This window comes from Gossypium raimondii, chromosome 6 (assembly GCF_025698545.1).
Source record: "Gossypium raimondii isolate GPD5lz chromosome 6, ASM2569854v1, whole genome shotgun sequence".
Classification (NCBI taxonomy): Eukaryota; Viridiplantae; Streptophyta; class Magnoliopsida; order Malvales; family Malvaceae; genus Gossypium; species Gossypium raimondii.
The window spans coordinates 53,474,673-53,491,889 of NC_068570.1; the positions used below are offsets into that span (position 1 = coordinate 53,474,673).

General features: G+C 34.4%; 1 protein-coding gene across 1 annotated transcript; it reads left to right on the plus strand.

The window, feature by feature from the left end:
* The first annotated feature begins 13,793 nt into the window (after positions 1–13,793).
* On the plus strand, positions 13,794–16,899 carry LOC105774050 (probable leucine-rich repeat receptor-like protein kinase IMK3). Its single transcript, XM_012596364.2, has 2 exons — positions 13,794–15,925; positions 16,031–16,899. Exons 1-2 carry the CDS (start codon positions 14,017–14,019, stop codon positions 16,660–16,662), a joined length of 2,541 nt encoding a protein of 846 aa, XP_012451818.1. The 5' UTR covers positions 13,794–14,016; the 3' UTR covers positions 16,663–16,899.
* Positions 16,900–17,217: the final 318 nt, after the last annotated feature.

Here is a 17,217-nt window from a genome sequence, read left to right on the forward strand (position 1 = left end):
TGGCTTCATTTTGGCAAATTTCGTGTCCACACTACCTAAGACACAAGCGTGTGTCTCAGCAATGTGTGACATATGACCATGTGACACGACCGTGTGTCCCTTGTAAGTTTCAAAGGCATCCAAGTCAGCTAGTTACACGACCTAGCACACGGCTTGGCAAACGAGCGTGTGAGGGCATTTCGAGCGTTACACGGCCTGACACACGAGCATGTAGCTTGGCTGTGTGACCAAACTCAAAGAGTTACACAGGCATGGACACGGGTTGGGACACGACTGTGTCCTTATTTTGATTGTTACACTGCCTGAGACACGGATGTGTGTCTCAGCCGTATGAGTCACATGGCCTGCCACACAGCCGTGTGACCCTTTTAGTTCAATTGTTCTAAATTTTTCATAAATGTTCCAAATGTTTCTAATTTAGTCTTGAATCGTTTCTAATGTGTTTCTAAGGCCTCGAGGGCTCGTTTAAGGGACGATATGCATGTATATGAATGGTTTATGACATGTTTATGTTAAGGTTTGAATGTATGTTTTAAAGTTACGATTTTATGGTAATGCTTACGATTTTATGATAATGCTCTGTAACTCTATTCTGGCGATGGATACGGGTTAAGGGTGTTACAACCACTTTCATAATGAACACTAATCAACTAAGAAATTGCTGGCAAAAGCCCTAAGAGACCTATCACATTAATGTTGCACAAAGAGTTAAGTCTTAAATGGCCTATCCTCCTTAACATCTGGGAGTCACGAGCAAAGTCACGAGGTATGTGATTGGGGGAGAGATAAAAGTAAATTATTTGGGAGGCCAAAGTTAAAAAAATTGTATTAAAATGACTTAAATTAAATGTTAAACTTTTAAAAAAGGTCAAAAATACAATTGCTCCATTTAAATAAAAGCTAAAAGGGATTAAATTGAATAATTGGCATTTGGGATGCAATATAATCATAATTATATCACTTAGTCAGGGGGAAAGGCCGTTGCCTCCTTGGCTACACCCTTTCTTAGAGTCATATTTTGTGAACACCATTATAGTGTTGGCAAATTCATGTATATGCTAATGTCACAAGGCTAGAACTTTAGTCTAGCAAACTGCGTGCCTTAGGCGATTCTTTCACTTCAAATTTGTCTAAGTCAACCTAACTCTCATAAAGCGAGAATTCACAAGGGAAATTCTCTAATGAACCAAAGCAAAACAAAAGCAAACTCGAAAGAGAAAGAAGCAACAAAGGAACAAAAAAGCCACAAAAAATAGCACACACCAAGTGTTTGAGTAAATGCTCTCAAATATATTCAACAATATGAATAGAGTGATAACAAATGAGGGGAAAGGCATCTATTTATTGTTGAGCTCCCCAGATCCGACGGTATAGACTGAATTACATCAATAAATGGATTAGTGCTTTCTACAAGATGATAGTCATAAGGGATTTAAACTCTATACAACTTTATGCTTTAGGATTTATAATAATTACCCTTGTAACTCTAGTTTCATTAGAGTGTTTCATTGGGCTACTAAGGCTTCAAGTAGATGGGTTTCTCCATGTGTTCCATGAGTCGAGCCAATTCAATTGGGTTAAGTGAGCCCCATTTAATTAGTTGACCTCCATGAGACACTCTGTGTGAATTTGTCACAAGATTTGATCTATGCCCATGACATTCTCCCCACCCATTCTTGTGATGCCTTCGTTGCGTACTCGGAATGACACTAGTTTGACTCGTCTTCAAACTATCTTAATGCCTTAAATGATTCTTGACTAGCTTTTTTGTCAATTTGTTCTGCCCCTTGAAATATTTGCCTCCACTTCCGTCTTTTCCTAACTTGAACCATTACTCCCCTTAGTACATTTTGTTTGCAGAAGCTCGTCGCTCTTGCTTGCCCAAATTATGACTTGCCTTGATCTGGATCCCCTTTATCCACACAAATAAGCTTTGGCACACCCACATTGAAGATTGGGTTAACCTTGAGTATTCCTGCCAACTTTGGTTTGTAAGTCCTTTGGCTTACTTGCTTCAGAACTCTAAAAGGACCATTGTGCCTTTGCCAAGCCAATGGTAAGTCATTATGAAAAACACTAGGAAAAAGTTTAAGATATACCCCACTCATTGCATTTTCTCATTTTAACTACCAAGATTGCATCACTACTTTTCCCACAAAGTCTAATGCACAACTCACTTCTCTCATAGATGGTAGCCTCACTGATAACTCAACAAGCTTCATATCAGTTTTCCGCCCCTCTAGCATTTCTAAGGGGGTGTTTGTAGCACTCTGATCTACCAACTCAATTTTCTTACCACAATGAACATCCTAGACTAGTTGGATTGCCGAAAATACCTTGGTTCCACCCACCTCTTACGTTTTGACTCACCGACACAAATACATCGTTGTTGTCGAGTATCCAAGATACATATAAAATCGACAAAAGGAACCAATAAAGCATTAATATTGTCAAGGAAATTCAAGCTAAGAACAAAGTCGTAATTATTGGAAAATGTGCCCATATTATAGTAAACATATAATTGTTTTCTATTTATTTAAACGATGAATAAATAAATAAAGTTAATTTCACATTTCACTATTATGTCTTTTGTATTTTTTCTTTTATATTTTGCATACATAGAGAAATTGTGACAAGAAAATATTAGTTCATTGATTGTCTAAGTTCAAACTGAAGATAAGAGGCATTGTAAGAACATTTACATTGGGAGAAAGACAACTTACTTTAGTAGATAATCTAAGTAAGTTCGTAATCTCGTAAAAGAATCGAAGTGAGTATTTGATTCAAATACTAAGAAGGATTATTATGTCGTCTACAATTTCAATTGGGGAGATGGCTAGCCTTGGCTATTGGAGCAGTTGACTCCAAGGGTAGAGACATAGATGTATTCATTGGTAGAATGATACATTGGAGTGGACCTAAGATGAATTAATTCTGAATCCGTTTGTGAATTAATTCACTTGTGACATTCATGGTGTCATTTGCCTAAATCTTAAGTTAGTCACTAACCAGGTGTATGCAACTCATATGCTTTGATATAAGTGGATGCTTATGTTCTAAAGATGATTGAGCTCATAGCCGGTATGTTGGGTACATGACTTGTGTATGACGTGGCTTTACTAGCAATAGTGGAATTCATAACTCAATTAAAGAGTTAATGATATCCTCTCATTGGCATTGTGTGGATTGATAAATATGAAACGTGGTCATGAGTTGCTTATTCTCGAACGAGCAATTTATCACAGTTATCTGTTGACAGTGATCATATTAATCATTAAGAAGACACAATGGTGACAATGGGATAAAATAGGATTGTATTAAGTGAACGGATTTAACTCAAATGAATTAAGGATATCATATGAGGGTAACACACACATGACGAGGTCATTGGGCAAAGTAGTTGGATGAATTGCTTTTGTAAAGAGTATACACTAATGAGTTTTCAATCATGGTACTTCTTGTGGACTGACTCCATCATTAAGTAAATTGTAAATTATCAGAATGATGTTTTTGGACATAATTGAAATTACTAGAGCCTAATTGTATATGTCTGATTGGTCCCTCCGCTAGCTCAATAAAAGCTTGATCAGACTACATTTGAATCAGAAGAAAATTTACGACTTTGGAAATAATTTAATTGAGTCTATTTATTCGATGTGGAATTAAATTAGGTGGTCATGAGAATTGTTCAATTAGAGAATTTGATTAAAGAATTTTCTTAGAAAATAAATTTGGAAAATCTAAGTGATTTTTAGGAAAATTAATTTTGATCAAGTAAAATTAAATTAATCAAATTAATTAAAATTAATATGATATTTTTTGGAAACTAATTTTCAAGTCAGACAATTGGCCCAATTGATAATTGAACTTGAAAATTGGACCAAAGATCATAAATTGGGCTCGGGAGCCTAAAACCGAGACCAAGACCCAAAACTTGGTCAAATTGGGCTGTGTATGTGAAACTGGGCTAACGGTCCAACCGGTGGCTAGACCAAACTGGTTGGGTCATCATTGACTCGGATTGAACCTATAGTAATCGAACCGGCTTTGGATGTCGTAAAGGTGTCACACCTACATCACTGGACATAGCAGTGTCGGTGGCTACAACGACGATGTTCCAGTGGCCAGCGGTAGTTGATCTTCAGTGGTTGAGTCGTGTAATAGTTACACTCCTTTTAAGACTTTACTAGAGAATATGATTTTAGATTAACTAATCCAAAAATAATATTATTTTAGTAGTTTAATGTTAAATTTAATTGAATGTTTATCTTAATAGTATTTTATTAATTTAATATTAAAGGTATTATCTTAATATTAAATTTAATTTAATGTTTATCTTGTAGTTAAATATTCTATTATTTTAATAAGATTTAATGTTAAATTTAATCTAATATTTATCATTATACTAATTTAATATTCAAGTTATTAAGTTTAATCATAGTTGAGCTTTCTAAACTCTTCTTATATAAAGAGAGTTTTGGGTCATTATTTTACACATAAATTCAAGAGAAAGTTGTAGGGAGAAAATTCTTTGAAGAGATTATTTCAGAAAATTTCTAGATATATTTTTCTGATTTACAACTTGACCCAAAAGTTTAGAAAAATTGCGAAATTACTCCACTGGCAATTTTTGTGAAAATTTTTTTGATTCGAAGCGAGCTCACACTCAGCAGACGTGAGCTTGAGGAAAGCGAAGAAGACTACTCAATCGAAGCGCTCATCATAGACAAATTGAAAATGTACAATTTTGATTATGTGTTTATTACTTTAGATATCACAACCAAGATCTTGTTTTAGAAAAAATTTTAAAACTATATTTTCCCTAATTTTATTTTTTGCTACGTTTTCGAAACTCGTTTTTCCAACAGTAATCATCAAGTGAATTACCTTGGAGTCTTCCTTGCCTTTCTATTGACCAATCTGTAGCTAAACTCATTGTGCTACTCCCACAGTTGGGACTCTTTGGAATTTATAGTCTTGATCTTTTTGGTCGATTTTCTAACTGAAAGACCAAGTTTATCCATGGCTTTCTCTGATATGAACAAGTTTGATTCCCTCGTATCAACAAGAGCACTCCTCTTACGATCTACGATGCCGATGTTCACAAACATCAACCCTTTCTACCTATGATCTCTCTTCACTCTTCTAGAATTGAGTATCATTGACCCAAGTTTTAAATTCTCACTCTCTGGCTTCCCTTCAACTTTTTTACTGATCACGGATATCTTGGATTGTTCTGGACAGTCACACATCTTATACGGGCCACAACATAAGAAACACGTCATTGGCTTCTTTTTATTCTCCCTAACCCTATTAACTTTGGCAAAACTCAACGAACCAAGACTCATCGATGTTTTGTCCAGCTCATCATCCATTTTGATGTAAAAAAACACAGGTTGTTTCGGACAATGCCTTGCCATATGTAAATTTCCATAAAGGAAGAATTTCACCGACTTTTTCGATTTGTTGTTAGGTTTCTGCTTTCCATTATATGGTTTCACTTTACCACCATTTTCGTTGCTATTCTCAATTTGTCCTTCTTCATCTCCCTCGCCATTGCCCTTATCTTTGGGCTTGGAAGACTCAAAGTTGTCTTTTCTCAGAATAAGCTCGATTAAGGATTCTGCCACGATCATGGCTTTCAATAATTCTTGGACCCTTTGATGCTCCAAGTCTTGTTTAACCCATCCATGAAGAAGAAAAATGTCTCATTTTCACTCAGATTCGTGATTTGGAGCATCAATTCACTGAATTCCTTCACATACTCCTTAATTGTGTAATGTTGCAAGAATTGAAGCAACTTAGTTCGAGCCTCCTTCTTGGCATATTGTGGGTAAAACTATCCTTGAACTCTTTCTAGAACTCCTCCTAAGTCTTAATTTCGATTTCACCTCGCTTCTCAATTGTAGACCTACAACGCCACCACAAAAGAGCGACATCAATAAAATACATGGAAACAATATTTACCTTACCATCATCATCCTTCATACCCATGGGACGGAAGTATTGTTCAATTTCCTACAAGTTGTCCACTTTCCTTGCGGACCTTGCCCCCTTAAACTTCTCCAGTTTGGGGACATCAATTTTATGGATCAGTGTCACACCCAACACTCATTTACCCACAACCACTCTACAAACAACGAGCTCTACCTTAAGGTCCTCAAATTTTTTGTTCAAAGTCATCATTATGGCTTCATTTTCTTTCTTTATATCATCCTTGCTTCGAGAGCATCATTCTTTTTCGTTAGCTTACCCACAATAGTATTGAAGAGCGCTTGCAACGCATCCATATTGGAATTAAGGGCCTCCGTCATATATTACTTGAACTGCTCTTTCATCTGGTCTAACTCATCAATGCGTCCCTCTACTACCTCGAGTGTTTCCTTCACTTCACATATAGATTTATCAAATGGATTACACGACTTTCAAAATCCAACAACATATCTCTCGATCTGCTATTTTTTCTGTTCTTCCTAGCACGAGTTTCCATTGTGACATTCTGCTTGTTTACTCTTTTCGTCATATCAACTAACACCTTCGAACACTAGCTCTGATACCAATTGTTATGAGATTAGAACTTTAGTCTAGAAAATTGTGTAGCCTTAGGTGATTCTTTTTGTTTCAAATTCGCCTAAGTCAGCCTAACTCTTGAAAAGTGAGAATTCACAAGGGAAATTCTCCAAGGCACCAAAGCAAAGTGAAAGTAAACTTGAAAGAGAAATAAGCCACGAACAAATAGAAAAACCACATAAAAATAGTGCAAACCAAGTGTTTGAGTAAATGCTCTCAAATATATTTAAAAATATGAATGAAATGATTATAAATGAGGGAGAATGTCTCTATTTATAGTTGAGCTCCACTAAATTCAACGATATAGATTGAATTACATCAACAAAGGTGATCAATGTCTATCTACAATATGTGAGTCCTAATGGATTTAAACTTTATACATCTTTATCCCTTAAAATTTATAATAATTACCCTAGTAACTCTAGTTTCACTAGAGTGTTTCATTGGGTCACCAAGGCTTCAAGTAGATGAGCATCTCCATGTGTTCCACGAATTGAGCTAGTTCGAGTGATTTAAATTAACCCCATTTAATTAGTTAACCTCCATGGAATGCTTTGTGTGAATTCATCATAGGTTTTTATCCGCGACTAGTGACACTAAAACATGATTAGAAGCAAAAAACCTAAAACCACCACCACTTTCAAAGAAAACAAAGAAAACAAGAATCAACACAAATTTTAAAGAAAACATAGTGGACTAAAACTAATAATAACATTGCTTTCAGTGAAAAAGAAGTTCACTAAAGCTAAAAGCACCATTACTTTCAGTAAAAAACAAAGTGGACTGTTATTTATACTAGAAATTCTTTCATATTGGTATATGTACAGAAACTACGTATTTAAAGCATGAATGTTAATTTAAAATAATATACAATAAATAATAAAATGTATGGTTTGAAACTAATTAATAAAACATATGAAATATGTATGATATTAAAATGAAAAAGAGAGATTAAATTGCGAGTAAAATGAAGTTTAAACATGTAAATATATCATATTAAGAATATTAAATGCATTAAATTGTTTATTATTGTGTGGTCATCAATCTTGAGTTTGTGTCAAGTTGATTCTGACACCAACTCAATCAACAACATTATCAATACTAGAAGTTAATAAAATATGCATAATACAAGTAAAATGTAAATATTATATCAAGATAAATATTTAATTTAGTGGTGAAATTAATATTTTATTGATGTAAACAATATGGGTTTAAATCTCACAATATGTAAGTTTTTATTGACGTTTTGGAAAAAAACTAACTTACCCTCTAATAATATGACTTATTTTAATTATGAAATGATATTTTGTAATTTTTCTAACCGAATTCATACATTGGTGACACTAAATAAAATAAAAATTAACTAATCATATGAATGCAAAATTAATTTGTAAAAACAATTGATAATGACACAAAAAGCTATTATAAAAACAATCCCTGTAAGCTCCCCAACTTGGCCTAGACGTTAGACCCGAATTTGAAAGACTACATCAGCCACCGAGATGGCCTAACAGGGTTATCGTAATTTTTTAAAATAGTTGATTTAAAAACATTTATTTAGTTTAATAAAAAACTTAATTTAGATGTGAATTCATTATTGCTTAACTTTTTAATTATCCTTTAGCTGCGGAAAAGATGAAATTTACTTGGGTTTTTAATAGAAACTGGGGTTCAATTAATAGTAAAAATTTAGTGTCTTAATTAAAATCAAAATTAAATGTCATGCAACAATAAAAACATTCGGAGTCTTAAATCTCATGCCACTGATCAAATAAAACATCACAATCTTTGAATAATAAAATAAACAAAAGATTAAGCCTAAAATAATTGAAGATAAAATGGATTGTGCTGAGACCCTCTAGATGTCGTGCTCGCGTCCTAACCTGGTGGGTTATCTATAAGGACAAAATTAAAGGGGGAGTGAGCTTTGATGCTCAATGTGAGTCCATTGTAACAAAATCAATGCAACACTCATTAGGACACATTTATTAACATTGCATAGAATAATCAAATATAGCAATTCAGTTCATATATCGATTTTTCAAATGCAACTATCTCTGATATATCAGAAATCACAATAACTGTTTTCAAGATAATCAAATCATCAAAATTGTACAATAATCATATTTCATACATGTATAGACATATGTATATTGATTCACGCATATGTATCATAACATAATTTTTAGATTTGTATGCACATGTTTTAAATGATGTCATACAATTTTGGGTTTTAAATAGAATAATTCCTACCTCACCGTTACACACCACAGTAGGAGTTCCCAGAACTCCTTACGCCACATTGTGGATAAACCACTATTGGTTCGCAGATAACAACGGTTACATTAGCTGTGGACATATAACAAGTCCTCGCGATTGGAATTCGCATTTGGCTATAGGTTCACAGCAAAAGTCTTGCAGATAAAACTTGATTTTTGCATGTAGATTCTATAGCTTAAACCTGCCGTTGGAATCAGTCTTTGATTGTAGATTCACAGCAGTACCCATAAATGGAATTTTCCATTTGGCTGTGAATACACAACAATTTATAGATAAGAACTGTCGCACAACTATGCTCTAAACTTGCCGTTTTTCTTGCAGATATATTGCTTGATCTTCCTCCATTCATAATAACTCAACCCATGCAATGCGTTAAGGCATATTAAATAATCTAACTCTTGACCAATCAGTACCAATTCAAGCTATTCATGTATTTAGTATGAATAATAATATAGGCATGTCATTCATACGATCGCAAGTATATATGTACAAAGGTAATATATACTATTCATAATTCATGCAAATATTCATAAATATAAATAAATACCACATTAAATCGATCAATCATGGATTCTAGCATGTCTCATATCATTAGGGACCTATTCGCATAATTTAATTCACTAAAAATAATTTGGAACCTATTTAGGGATTAATTTGACCAACACATAACATTTTGGGTCAAAACTATAATTTCTAAGTTACAGGGGACACACGGCTGTATGACTAGATCATGTAGGAAGCCTTGGATCTTGTGGAAGGGGTATACAACTATGTGGCTAGGCTGTGTGAAAATTGCAAAATTAACTTACAAGACACGACCGTGTGGCAAGCCGTGTGGGGGGTCTTAGGCCATGTGAAAGTCAAACATTCTAGATTTTCAAGGGTGACATTGTCGTGTATGGGGCTGTGTAGTCCTCACTGGCGGCCAACACGCCCGTGTGGTCTGGGCTAGGTTCGGTTTTGCCTCGATTTTCTCATAAAAGAACACACACATGACTTTAAGGGTTTCGCACGATGATCCTCACGTCCAAGTCTGGCTCGAGACACCTACAATGGGTTTTTCGATAAAAAAATATGCAAGAATTAATATCGATGTTTAAGATTTATCGAAATTATCAAGATTTTTTGGAAAACTTGTAAAAGATTCAAAATTGGTTTGAAATATTGTTAAGAACGGTGTTATTGAAGAATTCTAGGGTTCCACAAATTAGAAACAATAATGCTTACCGATCTTGGCACGTAAGAAACGAGATTGATGACATTACGATAAATCGATACAAGGAACAGATTGAACGGGACTCAATTTCAAACTCGAGATCAAATTAAAATTTCCAGCAAAAGAAGTTGAAGATTTTATGAAAAGGAAATAAGGGAATAACAAAAAGATGTATTTAAATAAGAGAAAAGAGAAATTTTAATTAAGGTTGGAAAGAAGTAAAAATCCACATGTAATTAAGAAAATGGATTAAATGGTTAGGGTTTCAGAAATTTAAAGGGTTGAATGGTAAAATACTCATTTTTGTCTACATTAAAAAAAAGAGAAATCGATACGAGGAACAAATTGAATGGGACTTGGTTTCAAACTAGGGATCAAATTAAAATTTTCAACAAAAGAATATGAAGATTTTTATGAAAAGGAAATGAGGGAATAACAGAAAAAGAGGTATTTAAAGAAGAGAAAAAAGAATTTCTAATTTGGGTTGAAAAGAAGTAGAAATCCACATGTAATTAGGAAAATGGATTAAATATTAGGGTTTAAGAAATTTAAGGGGTTGAATGGTAAAATACCCCTTTTTGCTGACATTGAAAAAAAAAGAGAAATCAATACGAAGAACGGATTAAACGGGACTCGTTTCAAACTTGGGATCAAATTAAAATTTTCAGCAAAAGAAGATGAAGATTTTTATGAAAAAGAAATGAGGGAATAATAGAAAAAGATGCATTTAAAGAGGAGAAAAGAGAAATTCTAATTAGGGTTGAAAAGGAGTAGAAATGCACATGTAATTAGGAAAATGGATTAAATTGTTAGGGTTTAAAAATTTAAGGGGTAAATGGTAAAATACTCTTCTTTGCTGACATTGAAAAATAAAAAGTGGGGGAGTAGTTTTAGTGTGAATCAAACATAGACACAATGAGGAAATTAGAAGCGTTACGCCCATACTTAGTTATTCGCTACCACATTTAATATATGTACCAATTTGTGTTTGTTTGATAGTTGTTGAAAAATGAAAAGAGTAGGTCTTGAACTTTGGCTCTCTAGAGAATTTACCCTAGACTAAGGCTTCTTTCTTAAATGTTTTATTAATTCTAGCCTTATGATTTTTGAGGTGTTACAATCTCATTAAGAATGTTTTATTTACAAAACTATTTAAAACACTTAGAGAGAATCGAAAAAGAAAAGTTTTGAAAGAATATGTGATTAACATGGTATGCAAATGTGATTTTTTTTTCATTTTTTCTTTCTTTAGGCATATGGTTGATTTTAAACATTTTCTTAAATCGAATGAATTTTTTGGTGAATTATAAGAGGAGGGTAAAGTCCCAATAGTAACGTGACTAGCGCGACTCGAACTCAAACTACACCTGGGGCAATGAACACCCTGACTATCAGGCCAACACATGATATTCAAATCGAATAATTTTGTTTTTTTTTTTTCAATCGGGGCTTTGCATTAGTTGTTTTCTTCTTTTCTAATTCATTAAATTGTGTGGTTATGTGTGACTTTTTTTTAAAATAAATTTTCATATCTAAAAACAGACATTTTTTAAAAGGTAAAATAGAGATTCTCAATGTCAAAACTTTCCTTATTTAAGTTTTTTTATTAGTATAGAGATTAGTGGGTATTGAAATTAATAAAAATATTTGTTTATAAAAATGAGCAAGGTAATAGGTGGAACACATAGAGATTAGGGATAATACTATGTTTCCAACAATTCAATTCCCATTATTGTTCTACTGCCTTTAACGGCTTAAATTGAATATGCATGACTCTACTTTAAGTAATCCGGAGAAAGTTGGAAAGGGAATGATTATTCAGGACAATAATGGGGATTGGATTGCTGGAGCATATAAGCAAATCCCATGTTCTGGGGCATAAGAGATATTCTTATTCTTGTAAGGGATAATAACGTCTCTCATATTATTGTTGAATTTGATGCTTATTCAGTTACAAGCTTAATTCGTATTCATAAGTTGACTAACCCATTACTCCATACTCTGAGACATGATTGCAGGACATTCCTTGATGGCTTTCATCACTATCAATTGAAGCACACGTTTAAGGAGGGTAATCGATATGCAGACATGCTCGTTAGGTTTGTAGAGCGGTTTTGTAAATCCCTTTTATGTGGATCTTTATCTTCTAGTTCTTTATTTTGCCCTAGTTAGGGAGGCTGACAGAGACTTTGGTATCCTTAAAAATAGAAAATTTTTTGTTTAGACTATTTAAAATTTTAAAAATTAATAAAGGCAAAATTATACTTTAACTCCTCTAAAAATAATAAAAAATTAATTTAATTTTTAAAATTATAAATATATAAACTATTAAAATTATAAAATTACAATTTTATTATCGTAAAATTACAATTTAATTTCGACTCAAATTTTTTTTTTAACTTCGTACCTCCCATTGTACGTGTTGAGATGGCTAGGATTATTATGTAGTGAGATCTTTTGTTTAGTAATGCTTTATGGTTCTTCTTGGAGCAAAAACAAAACAAAACAAAAAAAGAAACGAAAGTATAATCATCATTAATAATAAATTTATTTTATACTAATATTTTATATACTTTATAATTAATTTAGTTTGAATTGAGTAAAATTTATATCATTATTTAAAAATCATTTTATATTAATATGATAATTAAATTTACATAAAAATATTTTGACACATAATTAATTTGATGTAAAATAAAAATTGTTGAAATTTGATATAATATGGACCGAACAAAACTTAAAGTTTAGAGAGATATTGTTATCATCCATGGAATAAATAACACACTTTTGAACTTTTAGAAAACTTATATTTTTAAAAGTATTTAAAATTATTTGTATTTTTAATTTTAAACCTTTTAATTGTTTATATAATTTATTTTTGAAATTTTAGTTTACCAAAAAAAAAGCACACATAGAATGTACTTTCCACGATATTGTTTTATAACTGAAAGGTCCTCCCCTATTTACAAGGTTTTTTTTTGAAAAGAAAAAAAGGAAAAACCCTAAAAAAGAACGGAGGAGGACGATAAGTTAAGGACAAGTCTAAAAGTTGTGTTGGACTTTCTCTACTTTTAACTTCAAAACCGAAAAAATGGTGATGGGTGTCCTTTTCCTCACATAAGTCGACTTCAAATTCAATAGTTCTTACATTAAATACGGAACCCCTCATATAAACATAATAGATCAAATCTTAATCAATATCGTAACCTCGTATCAAACAAAAGTCACTTCCTCAAAATCCTCACCTCCCTCCAAATTTTAACACACAAATCAATTCATCCAATATATTTTCAAATTTAAAAGATAATGTTATTATTATTGTTGGATGCAACATCATAACCATGGTAAAGTTAGAATTTTCTTTTCTGTAAAAATAAAATTTAGCAAAAAATATAATTAATATTAATTAATGCATCCATGTTTGTTAGTATTGAAGAAGACCAAAATAGAATTATAATCCAATGTCAGGTGTCCGTTGTGTAGGACCGGTTTCAAAAAAAAAAAAAGAAAGATAGCCGTTAGAAGGAGCGGTAAGAGCAATAAAACAACCCACGTACTTCAACTGTGTTCAAAACGTATTGAAAAAAAACATTGAGAAATGGGAAACCAAAACATAAGAAAAGAAACTAGCCGTTAGGCTTAAAGAGCCTCTGCTCCCTTATTACATTCATCAGACATTTTGTCTCCTATTTTTATTTTTATTTTTATTTTTATTTTTGTCCCAATACCAAAAGATTCTTCTTTCACAGATCTTCACGTGGTGTTTTCACAGTAAAAAAAAACCCCACCTCTTGGAAACTCTTTTTCGTTCCTTTCTTCTACTACAAAACCCCTAACTTCACCTATTTCCCCTGTTTCATTCCCTCCTCCATGCCTACCACCTTTGCTTAATAATTCCCTCTCTTTCTTTCTTTCTTTCTTCTTCTTCTTCCTTTGCCACTCATTCCTTAATGGCAACGCAAAAACAAGATTGTTGCTCACATTATACAAAGGAGAAATGGAAGGGTATTTCTCTTTTTACCCACATTTTCTTTCTTGTTTGTTTCTTCATTCAACCGGTCTCCAGTGATAAGGGGGGTTGGGATGGTGTTGTTGTCACGGCAGCGGATTTCCATGCACTTCAAGCGTTTAAGCAAGAGCTAATTGATCCCAAAGGGTTCTTGAAAAGCTGGAACGATAGTGGCTATGGTGCTTGTTCTGGTGGTTGGGCTGGTATCAAGTGTGCTCGAGGTCAAGTCATTGTTATTCAACTTCCATGGAAAGGATTAGGTGGAAGAATCACTGAGAAAATTGGTCAGCTTCAAGCTCTTCGTAAGCTTAGCCTCCATGATAATCTCATTGAAGGCTCTATCCCTCGTGCATTAGGCATTATTCCTGATCTTAGAGGTGTTCAACTTTTCAATAATAGGCTTTCAGGCTCGGTCCCTGCTACATTAGGTTCATGCCCTTTGCTTCAAACTCTTGACCTTAGTAATAATTCACTCACTGGGGTAATCCCTGAGAGTCTTGTGAACTCTACTAAGCTTTATAGACTCAACCTTAGCTTCAATTCCTTTTCAGGATCGATCCCTGTTAGTTTCACTCGTTCTACTTCTCTTATTTTTCTTGCCCTTCAACACAACAACCTTTCTGGTTCAATCCCAGATTCTTGGGGTTCAAATGCAACCCAAAAGAAACGCTTTTGTCCACTTCGATACTTAACCCTTGACCATAACTTCCTCTCTGGAACCATGCCTGCTTCTTTGGGAATGTTGAGTGAGCTACAAGAAGTTTCTCTTAGCCACAATCAGATTACTGGACCCTTACCAAATGACTTAGCAAGGCTTTCTAGGCTTAGAAATCTAGACCTTTCTAACAATGCAATCAATGGAAGTTTGCCAGTTAGTCTCTCAAATCTTTCCTCTCTTGTTGTTTTAAATCTGCAAGGCAATGGTCTTGAAGACCAAATCCCAGAATCTATTTCCGGTTTGCATAACCTTTCTGTTCTTGTTTTGAAGAGAAACAAATTGAGTGGTCCAATTCCAGCATCTGTTGGGAACATTTCCAGTTTGACTCAACTTGATTTGTCAGAGAACAAGCTCAGTGGACAAATCCCATTTTCTATTGCAAATCTTAAAGGTCTTAACACCTTAAATGTTTCATATAACAACCTCTCTGGTCCTGTTCCAGCTCCACTTTCCCAAAAGTTCAACTCAAGCTCTTTTGTGGGGAATCTTGAGTTATGTGGATATAGCGGGTCATCTCCATGCCCTTCACCAGCACCTTCCCAAAACCTACCTTCATCACCCTCTGAGGAACCAAGACATAAACATGGAAAACTGAGTACCAAAGATATAATCCTAATTGCTGCAGGAGCCCTTCTTATAGTTCTCCTTGTTGTTTGCTTGATTTTGCTTTGCTTCTTGATCAGAAGAAGGGCTACATCAAAAGCCAAAGAGGGTCAAACAACAACCAGAGCTGCTGCTGCTTCAGCAGCTGCAAGAGGTGAGAAGGGAATTCCACCTTCAGCTGGTGAAGTTGAAGCAGGTGGAGAAGCTGGGGGGAAACTAGTTCATTTTGATGGGCCCATGGTTTTCACTGCTGATGATCTTCTATGTGCCACTGCTGAGATTATGGGGAAAAGCACCTATGGGACTGTTTATAAGGCCACATTAGAGGATGGGAACCAGGTAGCAGTGAAGAGATTGAGAGAAAAGATCACCAAAGGTCAAAAAGAATTTGAAAGTGAGGTCAATGTGCTAGGCAAAATCCGGCACCCCAATCTTCTGGCTTTGAGAGCTTATTACTTAGGACCTAAAGGAGAGAAGCTTCTTGTTTTCGATTACATGCCTAAAGGGAGTCTTGCAACATTCCTTCATGGTAAGTAAAATTCAAACTAATAAACAATTTTTTAATTAATTAAGTATATATTGCAGTTTTCATCCAGCTAATGATGTGTTCTATTCTGGATTCTCGCGGTGGCAGCTCGAGGGCCTGAGACACCCATTGATTGGCCAACAAGGATGAGAATAGCAAAGGGTGTTACAAGAGGTCTGATGTACCTTCACACTCAAGAAAACATCATCCATGGGAACCTTACATCAAGCAATGTCTTACTTGATGAGGACACGAGTGCTAAAATATCAGATTTTGGCCTTTCTCGTCTAATGACAGCTGCTGCAAATGCAAATGTAATTGCGACCGCAGGAGCGTTAGGTTACCGAGCACCGGAGCTTTCGAAGCTCAAGAAAGCCAACACAAAAACTGATGCCTATAGCCTTGGTGTTATCATATTAGAACTCCTAACAGGGAAGTCCCCCGGAGAGGCAATGAATGGAGTGGATTTGCCACAATGGGTTGCCTCAATAGTTAAAGAAGAGTGGACAAATGAAGTGTTTGATCTCGAGTTAATGAGGGATGCATCTTCCATTGGTGATGAGTTGCTCAACACTTTGAAACTGGGTTTACATTGCGTGGACCCATCGGCATCGGCAAGACCCGAAGTTCATCAGGTTCTCCAGCAGCTAGAAGAGATTAGACCAGAGAGTGAGACACCTGCTAGCTCTGCACCTTCTGGTGATGATGGAGCTGGAGGAGTTCCTTCAACAAGCGAGTGAAAAAAGGGGGGTGTTCATGTATTAGGCATAGGCACTAGAGAGCATTGATTCTTTTATTCTTACAAGAGATATCCTTAGATATTAATTTTGTGTGCTGTCTGTAAATATGTTTTTAATAGTTCCAGGTTGTTTGCCCCTTTGAATTGTTATGATGTAGTTCAGTTCCACTCCCTGGAAAGACTAGGCGATTTTGAAGTTGTCTGCATTTGATTCAGTTGAGAAATGATTGTTTTTCAATCCAAATCTTTGGCCACTTTGCATATGCAACAATGTCTTCTGATACTAAAAGCCGAGCAAAAAGAAAAAGAAAGCGGTAACAACTTTGAATATCAACTTCAGATATCTTTTCCGGGAAAAACAGAAGAAAAAGAAAAAGTTCCGTGGCATATTTCCATACATTTTCAATAAAGTGGCCAACCTGTCCTTGTTTCCATTTCTTACCAAACCTATAATGCTGTTCCAATTGTTTCCATTTCTTACCAAACCTATAATGCTGTTCCAATTTAGACAAACTCTTTTTTTTTTTTTTTTGTCAAAAATGCTTTAATTTAATTT

What these genes read in the sequence shown, in the direction of transcription:
- LOC105774050 (XM_012596364.2), top strand. Translation starts at nt 14,017, where the DNA reads ATGGCAACGCAAAAACAAGATTGTTGCTCACATTATACAAAGGAGAAA. An exon ending in TCTTGCAACATTCCTTCATG is followed by an intron (nt 15,926 to 16,030) that starts GTAAGTAAAATT and finishes TCGCGGTGGCAG; the next exon opens with CTCGAGGGCCTGAGACACCC.